Genomic DNA, 14,818 nt, shown 5'->3' with positions numbered 1-14,818 from the left:
ATAGTCCGAGGGCCAGATGCGGCCCCCTGAAATGTTTTATCCGCTGCAACATTATTCCTAATCTGACAAATACGAGTAGGATACAGTGAAACTTCGAAAGAGTTGCCTTAGAAACAGACTGACAGATGAGCATTTCCTTTCCTTTGGTCCCCTCTTTAAAAAGTTTGCCCAGCACTGATCTAGGGTACAAGTACAGGATTTGACTCTAGCAAGAAGGGGGTCACCTCTTCATCAGAAACTGAAGTAAAGGAAGAGACAATGGAACTGATGTTAGGGAGTCTTGAAATGTAAAAATAAGAGAGAGCTCCAAGTGAAAGGACTCTAGTCTCAAAAAGATATGAGGCAAAGTTCTCTATTAAAAGGAAGTGGGGAGAGAGGCAATATGAGAAGCTTGAAAAGAGAAAAGATTTTGAATAGCCACTTTAGGTCATGAGACTTGAAGAAATTGTGATGTCAAGTCTGTAGTGTTTTATGGAACATCAACATTTATATTAAAGCCCCTTACTATAAACTGTGAGATGGTACTTGGAATATTATTATTTTATATATTTTATATTTTATTTTTATATTTTGTATATTGATTACATTGAATCGTAGAAATTTAGGTCTGAAAAGGCCCTTATAGGTCATGCAATATATAAGTTTGAGACTTTTTAAAAAAAATTTATTCTCATTGCTTAACATAAATGCCCTACTGTAGGCCTTAATAAATCAGAAGAAATTAGATCTCTTTTGATGCAGCTGTTTTACTTTATGTATGAGAAACCNCTCTATTAAAAGGAAGTGGGGAGAGAGGCAATATGAGAAGCTTGAAAAGAGAAAAGATTTTGAATAGCCACTTTAGGTCATGAGACTTGAAGAAATTGTGATGTCAAGTCTGTAGTGTTTTATGGAACATCAACATTTATATTAAAGCCCCTTACTATAAACTGTGAGATGGTACTTGGAATATTATTATTTTATATATTTTATATTTTATTTTTATATTTTGTATATTGATTACATTGAATCGTAGAAATTTAGGTCTGAAAAGGCCCTTATAGGTCATGCAATATATAAGTTTGAGACTTTTTAAAAAAAATTTATTCTCATTGCTTAACATAAATGCCCTACTGTAGGCCTTAATAAATCAGAAGAAATTAGATCTCTTTTGATGCAGCTGTTTTACTTTATGTATGAGAAACCTTTGACCAGAGATATTAGTTGACTTGTCTAAGATCACATAGTTTATGACAGATCTGGGACTAGAATTTAGGTCTCTTGATTTCCGGTCCAGTGTTTCTTTCCACTATACTATGCTACTCTTCTTAGATGTAAGATTGACAAACTGACTTGGTATTTCTCCTAGCAACACAAAATTCCTCAGTTTTTAAATAGAAGTATAGAAATGTGGAAGATCCTGAAAAAAATCATCAATTAAGTGTAAAAATATCTAATCCGGTAGAAGAATGACTACTCTTAGAATGAGTCTATACAGTTCTAAGTAGAAAAAAAATTCAAACAGAAAAAAACCTTCTTTCTGTTATGCTTTTGATATTTATGCAAAAGATCTTATGAACTGTAAATAATGGAGAAAAAATTAAGTAGGAACTTGAACTATGAAGCCAGTAAATATTCAAGTGCCAAGATGTATGTATAACATTATCTTGGAGGTGGAAATTAAAAAGAGCAGTAATATAACAGATAATAGTTAGAAAGGAAATAAATTAAAAATAACAAAAAAAAGCTGCCTACTATTTTGAAAAACAAAATCTGTATAAATGATTGTGGGTTTGGTTTTTTTTTTGTTTTTTGTTTTGGTTGCAGTGAATGGGTCTCCTGCTACAATCACCATAGAAACTTGTGAGGACACTGGTGACTGGACTACCACCATTGGAGGTATAATGCATGAAAACTGCAAGACAAAGGGTAGTGATTGTTGACCATTTGTTTGTCATTAATCATACAATTGGAAACTCTTGTTAGAACTTTGAGGAAATGAAAAAGGAGCAGTTTTAAACAAAGGAACCTGAAATGAAGGTGCTATTTACAGCATTGTAAAACTTATGTGTGTGGTAAACCATTAGGATATAGGAACTATATTTTATGTTACACTTGTGTACACATGATAAGGCAAGATTTGGAAACTAATTTAAGCAAAGGAGAATAGCTGTCTAAGAAAATGGTTTTAAAGAACAGACTTTGTGTGGCTTAAAATAAAAGAAATACAGTTTGGTCTGGAATGGAGTACAACCAACAGAAGCTGGTTAAAAAAAATTTCTTTGCCTGGAAACATGAATCTGATGCAGCAGGAGAAAAACAACTCATATGTATCCATTAACTAGATACTACAGAAGATAATAAGTGGTATATAGGAAGAAGATTCTCATTCAAGAGGACTAGTATTTCAAAGCAGATAAAATCCAAGAAGTGGGAAACATGCATCTTCATAGTTTACATACACACACACACACACACACACACACACACATATGTAAAGTACGAGTAATAAACAAAATGAACAAAAGGTATTAATGTGGGGAAGTTAATTACTACCTCCTGGGTATCATTGAAACTTGGTGAGATGCTACTTACTCTTGATGAATTTGATGATAGATGAGTTTAGTTTTTTTCAAAAGGAATTCATTGGTAAGCACTGTATATTAAGAACAAAGAAAGTACATGAAATAGAGGGGAGAAGCATGGTGGAGCATATTTGGATGAGGATCAATAAAGATCATTCAGAAATGATATTGTCACATAAGTATACAAAGACCATCAACCAGAAGGATGAAGTAGATGAAAATTTCAGGAAACAGTCTTAACACAAAGGCCATCTGGATATCTGCTGGAGCTCTTTACCAAAAGGAGAGCAATTGATAAATTCTTGACTTGCTCTAATTATTATTCTTCAAAAGGTAGAAAAAGTGACCATGGGAATGCCTATTCTGGTCTTGATTCTGATCAGCAAAAAGGAACTGGTAGCTGAAGTAGAAATGATGGAAACCTTGGGAAGAAGTGACTGCTGCATCTTTGGGTTTTGTAGAAAAGGAGGTGGAAAGCTTCGCATAATCCACTGAGCATCCTATATTTGGGAGGAATTGATTTCAAAGAATTAAGAAAAAGGATAGGTAGGATCCTATTGCCTAAAATTCTAAGGAAGCTGGCATAGGATGGATGAGAAACACAAAATGTCTTGATGAGGAAAGAAATAGTGGAATGTCTAAAGTGATAGATGTGGAGGTGCAGGAAATTTTTTGATCAACTTTTAAAAATATATATATAAAAGACCGAAGCAAAGAAAGATATCAGAGTAAACATAAAAGAATGGCATAGTCCTATATTAGAAAAGTGACAAATGTACTAAAGCTTAGAATGACCTGGTGCTGGTAGTGAGTCTGGAGGGTAACTAAAAAGTTTTTTAAGGGTATAAGAGAAAGTTTAAAGAAGGATGGAAGCACCAAGATTCTGGGCAGAAATGGTTATGATAGATAGCATAATAGAAAAGAACAAAGTAGTTATTTATGATTTTTCCTCTGTGTTCTCTACCAAAGAGAACAGTCTTCTGTTGGAAAGGATACTGCAAAAGTGGTTGACAGGCATTTTAGAGCGATGATAAAGTGAGGCAATGTAAACAGAGCATCTAGTTGTCTTGTGTTCAAGTCACTTGGTTTAGACAAGCCACATTCCAGACCCCTGAAGAACTGGCTGGTAAGATTTCTGAACTATTATTTGAGTGTTTTTTGAAAAATCACAGGGAATGAAAGAAAGGCTGCAGGAATGAAGAGTTATAGATAAATGTCTTGATTTTTAAAATAAGAGTATCAGTATTTAAAATATGAATGAGATGCCTGTAAGATTAACTTAAATTCTGAGCAAAACCCTATAATTAATTTATGGTAGCAGAGCATAAAAAGAGACCTTTCTTTAGAAAAAAACCTCTTTATCTTCTGTCCTAGTTTCAACTCTAAAATAGAAGGGCAAGGGCTAGGCACATTGGGGTTAAGTAACTTGCCCAGGTTCACACACAACTAGGAAATGTCTGAGACTAGATTTGAACCCAGGTCCTCTTGACTCCAGGCCTCTATCCACTGGGCTACCTAACTGCCCCCATAAAAAGAAATTTTGACTGGTTTCCATCCCTCAACATTTCTATCAGTTTTCTAGATAAAGACATAGGTGACACAGTTAATAAATTTGCAGATGACACAAAACAAGGATCAATGCCTAAATTGGATGACAGAATCGAAATTCAAAAAAACTGACATACTAGAACAGAGGTTCTTAACCTTTTTAATGGCATAGATACCCTTGGAAGTCTGGTGAAAACTACTTATTTTTTAAAATAATATTCTTAAATGCATAAAGAAACATATAGAAGGTTACAAAGGAAATCGATTACATTGAAGTAAGGATGTAATTTTCTTTCCTTTATCTTCAGTTCACAAGCTCTCTGAAATCTATCCATAGATCCCAGGTTAAGAACCCTTGATCTAGAATAATGAACTGAAAATAATATGAAATTTATACTTCAGTTCTTAAAAGATTTGTGATCTCATCATATGTGTACTCTCTCCATTGGTGCAAATCTCAATTCATTATCAATTCATCACACTGGGTAGTTCTTACTATGATCTTCCACAGTAAACTTCCCTTCTTCCAAAGGGTCCAGACAAGGTTCAGAGAGTCTTTTTCTATGACTTGGTATTTTGTGAATACTGGTAGAGCACTCTGGCTATACATCTTTTAACCCAGATGATTGACCCTTTTTTCCAATGATTTTTTTTACTCCAATTGTAGGAAGGATATTATCATTGGAAATCATAGATGCTTCTTGGGATGTGATTTGCCTTTACTTTTCTATATTCTAGTAATGAAGGTCTTCTTGGTTTTGCTTCATCTTCCTTAAAGGAGTCTAGGTGATATCTTTTGTTTATTCTTACTGAATTTCAACAAGAGTAATTTTTGTATTAGTATTCGTATACATCTGAAGGCAGGGCATTGTGAGAAATTCTATCCTCCTGCCCCCATTCCTTTTTAAGTTAGGAGCATTTTATATGTTTGAAATGCTCAGGTGCCCCATGTGAAGCTTTTTCTGATTCTCTTAGTTATTACCACACTCTTCAACCTGGAAGTATTTTGTATTACTTTATCCATAGTTTCTATTTACTTGAGTATATGTTGTATCCTCACAGTAAAATGTAAACTTTGAGGGCAGGGATTGTTTAATTTTTGTCTTTATATCCCTGATGCCCATCACAGTGCCTGGTGTGCATAGTAGGCACTTAATCAGTGCTAAATTGGATTGAATTGAAACATACTATTGCCTGATCGTGCTCACCATTTACTTCTCTGTTGCTCTTTGAATCACTCACTTTTTTGATTCTTTGGAATTGCAGTATCTTTGAATTATTACAAACATTGTGGTGACAAACATTGAAGCAGCTAGGTAGCCTGGTGGATAGAGCACCATGCTTTGAATTGGGAGGACCTGGGTTCAGATATAGCCTCACAAACTCCCCTCCCTGTGTGAAAACTGGACAAGTGACTTAACCCCAATTGCCTAGCCCTTGCCACTCTTCTGTCTTAGAATTGACTAAGACAGAAGGTGAGGGTTAAAAAAAAAATTTTTTTTAACTATTGTGCAGTTTACTAGCATTAACCTTAGCCTACTGTGTTCCTCCTGTTCAGTTTGCTGCCCAACTTAATTGTTATATTTGCCTTAAATATGTGTATTGTTATACTATTCTTTGGACTGGCTCTCTATCCAAAGGCATGTCAGGGTCCACACAATAGGCATTTCTACCTATTTAATTGTTCTTGTTTAGATTGATTGGCCAGTCTTTTGTTTATTGAGGAAGCTTTGTAATGTAATGACTGTATAAAGTCTTAAGCATTACTATCCAACAAGAACACTTAGAGACCTTTACTGTCTATGGATATTACCTCCACCATTGTGAGAGACACCTTTTTGGTATAATTCTCACTAGATGTTAATAGTCAAAAAGTGATTGAACAAAGTTTTTTCTGTGGTTGCATTTATTAAGGAATCTTGCGTAATCTTAGCATTTCTGTGAGAAACTCCTTGTTCCTTAAAGGAAAGCCCTTATTGCTTGGGTTTTGCTCATAGTCAAATGCTTTTTTTTAACAAAAAAAAAAACAAAACCAAAACCAAAACAATAAAAAGTGGAATCTTGTATACTATGTTCCTTTGACACAATTGAAACAGTTAAGAATGTGGTCTACTATATACAATCCTTTATAAAAAACTTTCCTGCTCTCTTCTCACTTAATATCAAGTATGACACAGATATATATATGTAGATCATTCTTGTAAAGATTCTATAAAAACAATTAGGCATTATAGGTCCATAGTTACTGATAATTCTTAGTTACCTTTTAGATATTAATATTGTCCATAATTTTTTCCCATTTTTTGTATATTCTTCTTCCTGTGATATCTTCTAAAAAGAGAAAATAGAAATAAATATAAAGCTCTGTACTTGGGTTCAAGAAATCACCAGCAGAAATAAAGGATGGGGAAGACCTGACTAGGCAATAACTCTTGAAAATGAGTTGAGTATTTTGGTGATCTATAAAATAAGGACAAGTCAGTAGTATGTCATGACAGCCAAAGAAGTTAATTCCTTCTTGAGCAGGATTAATAGACACTTAGTGTCCAGAACCTGGGAAATGACTCTGCCCTAGTCAGATTAATCTACAGTACTGAGTTTAGTTATGGGTACTACAATTTAGGAAATACATTGACCAACTAGAGCTGGTCCAGAGGGCCATCCTCTATGTTTATTTTTTGAAAGGAATGGGTTTGTTTATCCTGGAGAAGAGAAATTCATAGCTTTATTTAAATGCCTGGAAGAGTCATTATTCTTCTTATTTCAAGAGGACAGAGCTAGAAGCAATAAGTAGAAGTTACAGAGGCAGTTTATAGCTATCTAAAAGAGGAACGAGATACTTTAGGAAGCAGTAGGCTTCCCATTGGTAACATAGAGGGAATTCTTGTTCAGTCAATGGATTAGAGGACATTGGATTTTTCTTCCTACTCTGGAACTCTCTGAAATCCTGAAATGAATTATCTGTTTCCTATATGCTAGGACTACATTAAATTACATTCTGTCTTTTTTAAAGGCTTAGAGCTTTCCCTTCTCATCCTAGCTGCAACTAGTCTCTCCTTAAATTATTATACTTGATTTTTGCATGTTTATTTCTCCCCAGTAGAATGTTAATTCCTCAAGGGAAGGGACTGTTGCATTTTTGTTTTGGTAGCCATAGACTCTAGCATAGTGCCTTGTATGTAGAAAATATATAATCTTTGTTGAATTGAATTCTGAGAAGAAAGAGACATTGTTAATTAAAATAAAACCTCATTCTTGACACCAGAGATTATTTTCTTTTTACTTCTCCAGATGAGACTTTTGCCTTTTGGAGAGGACTAAAGGATGCTGGTCTATTGGATGAAGTGATTCAAGAGTTTCACCAGGAGCTGGTAGAGATGATGAAGGGATTGCAGCAGAGGGTCCAGGATCCTCCTTTACAGCTTCGAGGTGAGAATTTGATAGCTGCTATTATATTACGTATATGTATCTATGGATTTTGTTCCTGCATCACTTGGTGATTGCTAAATTACCTTTCTTCTTGCTTTTGTTTTCTGTCTTAACAGAAGCAAATTTGGAAGAATCATAGCTGATATCCATCCCACAGTGTGGGCCTGTCTCAAAAGTCTGATTTATAATCTGTCAGCCAGACATTTTTCCAACTTTATTAGGAATTCTTGCTGCCAGTTAAGAAAATTGTGCTTACTTAATTCATTATTTTATAAAGAAAAGTCTTTGGTATTATCTGAATAGCATTAAAGTCCTAAATAAAATATATATTACAATGTAAGACCTAGATGAAGGATTGCACCTTTCATGTAAGAACCTCTATTAAAGGATCCTCAAGATTTTAAGAACTGTTTTGTTTACATTTTGTACCTATTTCCATTAGATAGCTCTTACTCTGGTATCTTAGCTTGTTGTTTTCTTAAGAAACATACCAAGATAATTTGCTTATAAAGAAATTGTTTTGGGCTTAGGTTTTTTAATTGTCTTGCAAAACACACTTCCATATTGGTTATTGTTGTAAGAGCACACTCATACATAAACAAAACCCCAATATAAAACCAAAGATACACTGATGTGAAAGATGACTCTAGCTCTTTTTTTCTCTGGAGGTGGATAGCATTCCCCATCATAAGTCTTTTAGGATTGTCTAAGATTATTGCATTGCTGAGAGTAGCCAAGTTTTCAGACAATCATCGTCTTATATTGTTGTTACTGTGTACAATGTTCTCCCAGTTCTGCTTATTTCAGTCTGCATCAGTTCTTGCAGATCTTTCCAGTTTTTTTCTGAAATCATCTTGCTTATCATTTCTTATAGCAGAATAGTATTTCATTATCAGCATGTACCAAATTTGTTCAGCCATTCCCCAATTGATAGACATCCCCCCTTCTAATTCTAAGAGCAGCTATAGATATTTTTGTATAAAGAGGTCCTTCTCCTGTTTTTATTATCTCTTTGAGATACAGACCTAGTATTGGCATTGCCAGATCAAAGGGTATGCCCGGTTTTATATAGCCCTTTGGGTATAGTTCCAAATTGTCATCCAGAATGGTTGGATCAGTTCACAACTCCACCAACAATGCATCAGTGTCCCAGTTTTGCCACATCCCCTCCAATATTTACCACTTTCTTTTACTGCCATATTGGCCAATCTGATAGGTGTGAGGTGATAGCTCAGAGTTGTTTTAATTTGGATTTCTCTAATCAAAAGTGATTTAGAACATTTTTTCATATGATTATTGATGGCTTTGAATTGCTTTTTCATCTTTTGACCATTTGTGAATTGGGGAATGACTTGTATTCTTCTTACAAATTTGACTTAGTCCTTTGTAAATTTGAGAAATTAGACCTTTATCAGATACATTTGTTATAAAATTTTCCCCCAGTTTGTTGTTTCCCTTCTAATCTTGGTTAGATTAGTTTTGTTTGTACAAAAGCTTTTTAATTTAATATAATCAAAATTACTCACTTTACATCTTATAATATTTTCTATCTCTTGTTTGGTCATAAATTTAGTTTTAGTATGTGCTCCTGAAAACAATTCAGAGTCCTAGAAAACCTATTTCTTTCTGGGAAAAGTTATAAAACGTCATTTAGGAAGTTTTCAGTGTTCTTTCAGTTATTTATCATTCCTGTCTCATATTTTCTTTTAAAGATGCTGTCTTACTCAACAACATCGTACAGAACTTTGGAATGCTAGATCTAGTGAAGAAAGTCTTGGCTAGCCACAAATGCCAGATGGACCGCTCCCGAGAACAGTATACTCGAGATTTGGCAGGTATGTGCCACTGGGGGAAAAATTCAGTCATAATTATGACCAAGCATCATGCTTCAGAAGGGAATAATTTCCCTACAATTCATGTTAAGAAATCTGTTAAATAATGACTATTTACCTTACTAGCAGCAAATGTTTAAATTCAGAACTGCACATTATTATTTTTTGGATCATATACTGTCATACCTATATTTATGTTTACTGTATTTTAACAACCAAACAATAAGTATGAAATGTTCCTTTCAATTCAATTCAGCCAACAATTATTAAGCACTTCCAATGGGCTAGGCCTTGTTCTAGGTACTGGCAACACAAAGACAAAAACACAGTAGTTCTTGTCCTTAAATAGCTTACATTTTGTTGGGGAGAAACAACATAAAAATGGATAAGTAAATAGAAAATACACACAGAATAAATAAAAAGTAATTTGAGAGAGGGAGGGGAACATTAGCTGAGGGAATGAGGAGAAGGGCTTTTTATCAGAGCTGAATCTTAAAGAGAACTGGGATTCTAAGAGGTGGGGACAGAAAGCATTCCAGGTATGAGGGATACTTATATAAAGTTCACAAAGAAGTTGGTAAGTTTGGCTGGAATGTAAAGTGCTTGAGGGAGACTAATATGAAATAAGTTGGGAAACAGTTTGGAGCTAGAATGTGAAAGGCTTTTAATGCCCTCTACAGTCATTTGTATTTTATCCTAGAGCCAATAAAGAGCCCCTGAAGCTTGATGCATAGAAGTCATGTGGTTAGACTTGTGCTTTAGTAATGCCAATTTGGCAGCTGTGTGGAGGGTGAACAGGCTGGAGAGGATAAAGATTGGAATCAACAAGACCAATTAGGAAGCTAGTTTATGTGAAAGGTGATAAGTCCTAGATAGATAGGCAGGCTGGTGACTGAGTGAATGGAGGGACTTGTGGGGTATGAGAGAGATACTGTAAAAATGTAAACAATAAAACTTGGCTGTTGGTTGGATTTGAGGGACTAGAAAGAGGAAGATCAATAGGATTATAATACTAGAGTAGGAAGGGGCTTGAGAGGTCATATAGTTTAGCCTACACATTTTTTAAACAGATGAAGAAACTGAGGCCTAGGGAGGTTATGTTCAAAGTCACAGAAGTAATAACAGAGGTAGGCTTTGAACCCAGATCCTCTGACTTTCTACTGTACTTTGCTGTCCTTGGTCAAGGACGCTTGGTTCCATTTTTGAGGTTTCTATGGAACATTTAGGTGGAAATGTAACTGGTAATAAGGGTCTAAAAATTCAAGAAAAAAATGAAAGATGGCTATATAGTTTTGAAAGTGATTCTCACAGGATATTTGAATCCATGGGAGCTTATATGAGAGTACACAGAGAAAAGAGAAGAGGATACAGGACAAACCCCTAGAGAACATAGGAAGGAAGCACATGGATAAAGTTCTAGCAAGAAACTGAGAAAGAGTAGGACAAGTAGGTAATTGGAAAATCAGGAAAGCCTTGGTAAAAGAAAGTATCTGGGAGGAAGGAGTGATTAGTGTTAGAGGGAGATTTTAGATTTGGACTGCCCAAAGGGCAGTCCCTTGTTCTTGATTTGATACTTATTGTCACGTGTGATTAACTTATCTCCCCTCCCCTTTGAGGGAGATGGGGATGATACAATCTAGATGCCTAGGGTAAGAAGATTTTTGACTATGAATGGGCTAGAGTTAATTCCATTTACACATTAGTAATGTCAGACACTAAACAAGAGGTCAAGGAAGAAGAGGAGGTCAAGAAAAGGCTATTGATTTAGCAATCAAGAGATTATTGGTAACCTTTTGGAGAGCATTTTCAGTGTTGTGATGAGATCAGAAGCCAGGATACAAGTTCTGGGAAGTGAACACATGTGAATTTTAGTATTGTACAGTCCTGGATTTGCATCTTTTAAAAATAAGATTTATTAATGGCCTTTTCCCCTCCATGTCTATCAGTACTTAACTTCCTTCCTCCCAACCTCTGAGTAATAAATAGCTTTCCTTTCTAAAAAAAAAACAATGTATTGATCACATTGGGGAATGTTTGTCTGCTTTCTTGTTCATTGGTTCTCAGAGGTATGAGAAGTTGTTTTATCAAAAGACTTTTAAAATCAAAGTTGTTTCCTCTCACATTATTATCAATATAAATTGTTACACTAGTTATATATCAATTCATCTAAGTCCATATTTCCCTGAATCCATCAAATTCATTACTTAATATGGAATGATAAAGTCTTATTACATTTACATTCCAGGATTTGAATAGCCACTTTTCAATTAATGGGCACCTTTTTTGCTTCTAATTCTCTTCTACTACAAAAAGTGTTGCTATAAATATTCTAGTTCCATATAAATCCTTTTCTTTTATCCTTGGGCTTCTTTTGTTCTTCTGTCTCCATCTCCTTGTAGTAGATGACTAATCTTAGGCATTGGAGTAAAAGTGAAAGTGAGTAAAAGTATAGTTCAGTGATTTTAAGGATATACATGTATCCTTTCTCCATGGTGGTTTCAATTGATCACAGGTCAGCATAAGAAATTAAATGGGAGTTTTTGGAGAGTTTTGCAGAAGCCCCAGGCAACATGCAAAGGTCAGCAGACAACACAGAAAATGTTTAGAAACTCAAATGCATAAATATATGTATAGCGTTATATAATATCAACATATTTTATGTTTTAATACCATAAGTATACACAAATTATTATTTTTTTTCAATTAAGCAAAATTTTTTTTATTTTTTAAACATTTATTAATATTCATTTTTAACATGGTTACATGATTCATGCTCCTACTTTCCCCTTCACCCCCCGCTCTCTCCCCACCCATGGCCGATGCACATTTCCACTAGTTTTAACATGTGTCATTGATCAAGACCTATTTCCAAATTGTTGATAGTTGCATTGGTGTGGTAGTTTCAAGTCTACATCCCCAATCATTGTCCTCCTCAGCCCATGCATTCAAGCATTTGTTTTTCTTATATGTTTCCTCTCCTGCAGTTCTTCCTCTGAATGTGGGTAGCGTTCTTTACCATACATCCCTCAGAGCTGTCCTGTGTCATTGCTTTCTGCTGGTACAGAAGTCCATTGTATTAGAATTTTACCATAGTATATCAGTCTCTGTGTACAATGTTCTTCTGGCTCTGCTCCTTTTGCTCTGCATCAATTCCTGGAGGTCTTTCCAGTTTACCTGGAACTCCTCTAGTTTATTATTCCTTTGAGCACAATAGTATTCCATCACCAGCATATACCACAATTTGTTCAGCCATTCCCCAATTGAAGAACATACCCTCCTTTTCCAGTTTTTTGCCACCACAAAAAGCTCAGCTATAAATATTTTCGTACAAGTCTGTTTATCTATGATCTCTTTGGGGTACAAACCCAACAATGGCATGGCTGGATCAAAGGGTAGGCAATCTTTTATAGCCCTTTGAGCATAGTTCCAAATTGCCAGCCAGAATGGTTAGATCAGTTCACAACTCCACCAGCAATGCATTAATGTCCCAATTTTGCCACATCCCCTCCAACATTCATCACTCTCCCCTTCTTTCATTTTAGCCAATTTGCTAGGTGTGAGGAGATACCTCAGAGTTGTTTTGATTGGCATTTCTCTAATTATTAGAGATTTAGAACACTTTCTCATGTGCTTATTGATACTTTTGATTTCTTTACCTGAAAATTTCCTATTCATGTCTCTTGCCCATTTATCAATTGGGGAATGGCTTGATTTTTTTATACAATTGATTTAACTCCTTGTATATTTGAATAATTAGACCCCTGTCAAGAGTTTTTTAATATAAAGATTATTTTCCCAATTTGTTGTTTCCCTTCTGATTTTGACTACATTGTTTTTGTTTGTACAAAAGCTTTTTAGCTTAATATAATCAAAACCATTTAATTTACATTTTGTAATTTTCTCTAACACTTGCTTGGTTTTAAAATCTTTCCTTTCCCAGAGATCTGATAGGTATACTATTTTGTGTTCACTTAACTTATTTATAATTTCCCTCTTTATATTCAAGTCATTCACCCATTCTGAATTTATCTTGGTGTAGGGTGTGAGATGTTGATCTAAACCTAATCTCTCCCATATTGTTTTCCAAATTTCCCAGCAGTTTTTGTCAAATAGTGGATTCATGTCCCAAAAGTTGGGTTCTTTGGGTTTATCATACACTGTCTTGCTGACGTCATTAACCCGAAGTCTATTCCACTGATCCTCCCTTCTGTCTCTTAGCCAGTACCATATTGTTTTGATGACTGCTGCTTTATAGTATAGTTTAATATCTGGTACTGCTAGGCCCCCTTCCTTCACATTTTTTTTTATTATTTCCCTTGATATTCTTGATCTTTTGTTATTCCAAGTGACATTTGTTATAGTTTTTCCTATCAGTAAAGAAGTTTTTTGGTAATTTGATAGGTATGGCACTAAATAGGTAAATTAATTTAGATAGAATGTTCATTTTTATTATGTTAGCTCGTCCTACCCATGAACATTTAATGGCTTTCCAATTGTTGAGATCCAGTTTTATTTGTTTGGAAAGTGTTTTGTAGTTGTTTTCTTATAATTGCTGTGTTTGTTTTGGTAGATACATTCCTAAGTATTTTATATTGTCTAGGGTGTTTTTAAATGGTGTTTCTCTTTCTACCTCTTGCTGCTCTAATGTGTTGGAAATATATAGAAATGCTGATGATTTATGTGCATTTATTTTGTATCCTGAAACTTTGCTAAAGTTGTTGATTATTTCTACCAGCTTCTTAGTTGATTCTCTAGGATTTTTTAAGTATACCATTATATCTTCTGCAAAGAGTGATAGCTTAGTCTCCTCTTTGCCTATTTTGATACCTTCAATTTCTTTTTCTTCTCTAATTGCTACTGCTAGTGTTTCTAGTACTATGTTGAATAGTAGAGGTGATAATGGGCATCCTTGTTTCACTCCTGATCTTATTGGGAAGGCTTCTAATTTATCCCCATTGCATATAATGCTTGTTGATGGTTTTAGGTATATACTGTTTATTGTTTTTAGGAAAGGTCCTTCTATTCCTATACTTTCCAGTGTTTTCAATAGGAATGGGTGCTGTATTTTGTCAAAGGCTTTTTCATCATCTATTGAGATAATCATGTGATTTTTGTTTGTTAGATTGTTGACATGGTCAATAATGTGGATGGTTTTCCTAATGTTGAACCATCCTTGCATTCCTGGTATAAATCCCACCTGATCATGGTGAATGATCCTCTTGATCACTTGCTGGAGTCTCTTTGCTAGTATTCTATTTAAGATTTTTGCATCTATGTTTATTAGGGAGATTGGTCTGTAGTATTCTTTCTCTGTTTTTGATCTACCTGGCTTTGGTATCAGTACCATATTTGTGTCATAAAAGGAATTTGGTAGGACTCCTTCTTTGCTTATTATATTAAATAATTTGTGTAGTATTAGGATTAGTTGTTCTTTGAATGTCTGAT

At 34.7% G+C, this 14,818-nt stretch overlaps 1 protein-coding gene across 1 annotated transcript in view; it reads left to right on the top strand.

Annotated features, from left to right (window-relative positions):
• Window positions 1–14,818, top strand: part of GMEB2 (glucocorticoid modulatory element binding protein 2) — a 57,524-nt gene that overhangs the window by 27,654 nt on the left and 15,052 nt on the right. Inside the window, exons 6-9 of the mRNA XM_044659651.1 lie at window positions 1,807–1,878; window positions 3,643–3,690; window positions 7,404–7,541; window positions 9,254–9,376. Coding sequence (XP_044515586.1) covers window positions 1,807–1,878; window positions 3,643–3,690; window positions 7,404–7,541; window positions 9,254–9,376 — 381 coding nt within the window. The remainder of the gene's footprint in view (window positions 1–1,806; window positions 1,879–3,642; window positions 3,691–7,403; window positions 7,542–9,253; window positions 9,377–14,818) is intronic.

Source organism: Gracilinanus agilis, chromosome 2 (assembly GCF_016433145.1).
Source record: "Gracilinanus agilis isolate LMUSP501 chromosome 2, AgileGrace, whole genome shotgun sequence".
In the NCBI taxonomy this organism is placed as follows: domain Eukaryota; kingdom Metazoa; phylum Chordata; class Mammalia; order Didelphimorphia; family Didelphidae; genus Gracilinanus; species Gracilinanus agilis.
Note: the sequence above shows the minus strand (reverse complement) of the source record. Positions and strands in the feature narration are given on the sequence as shown.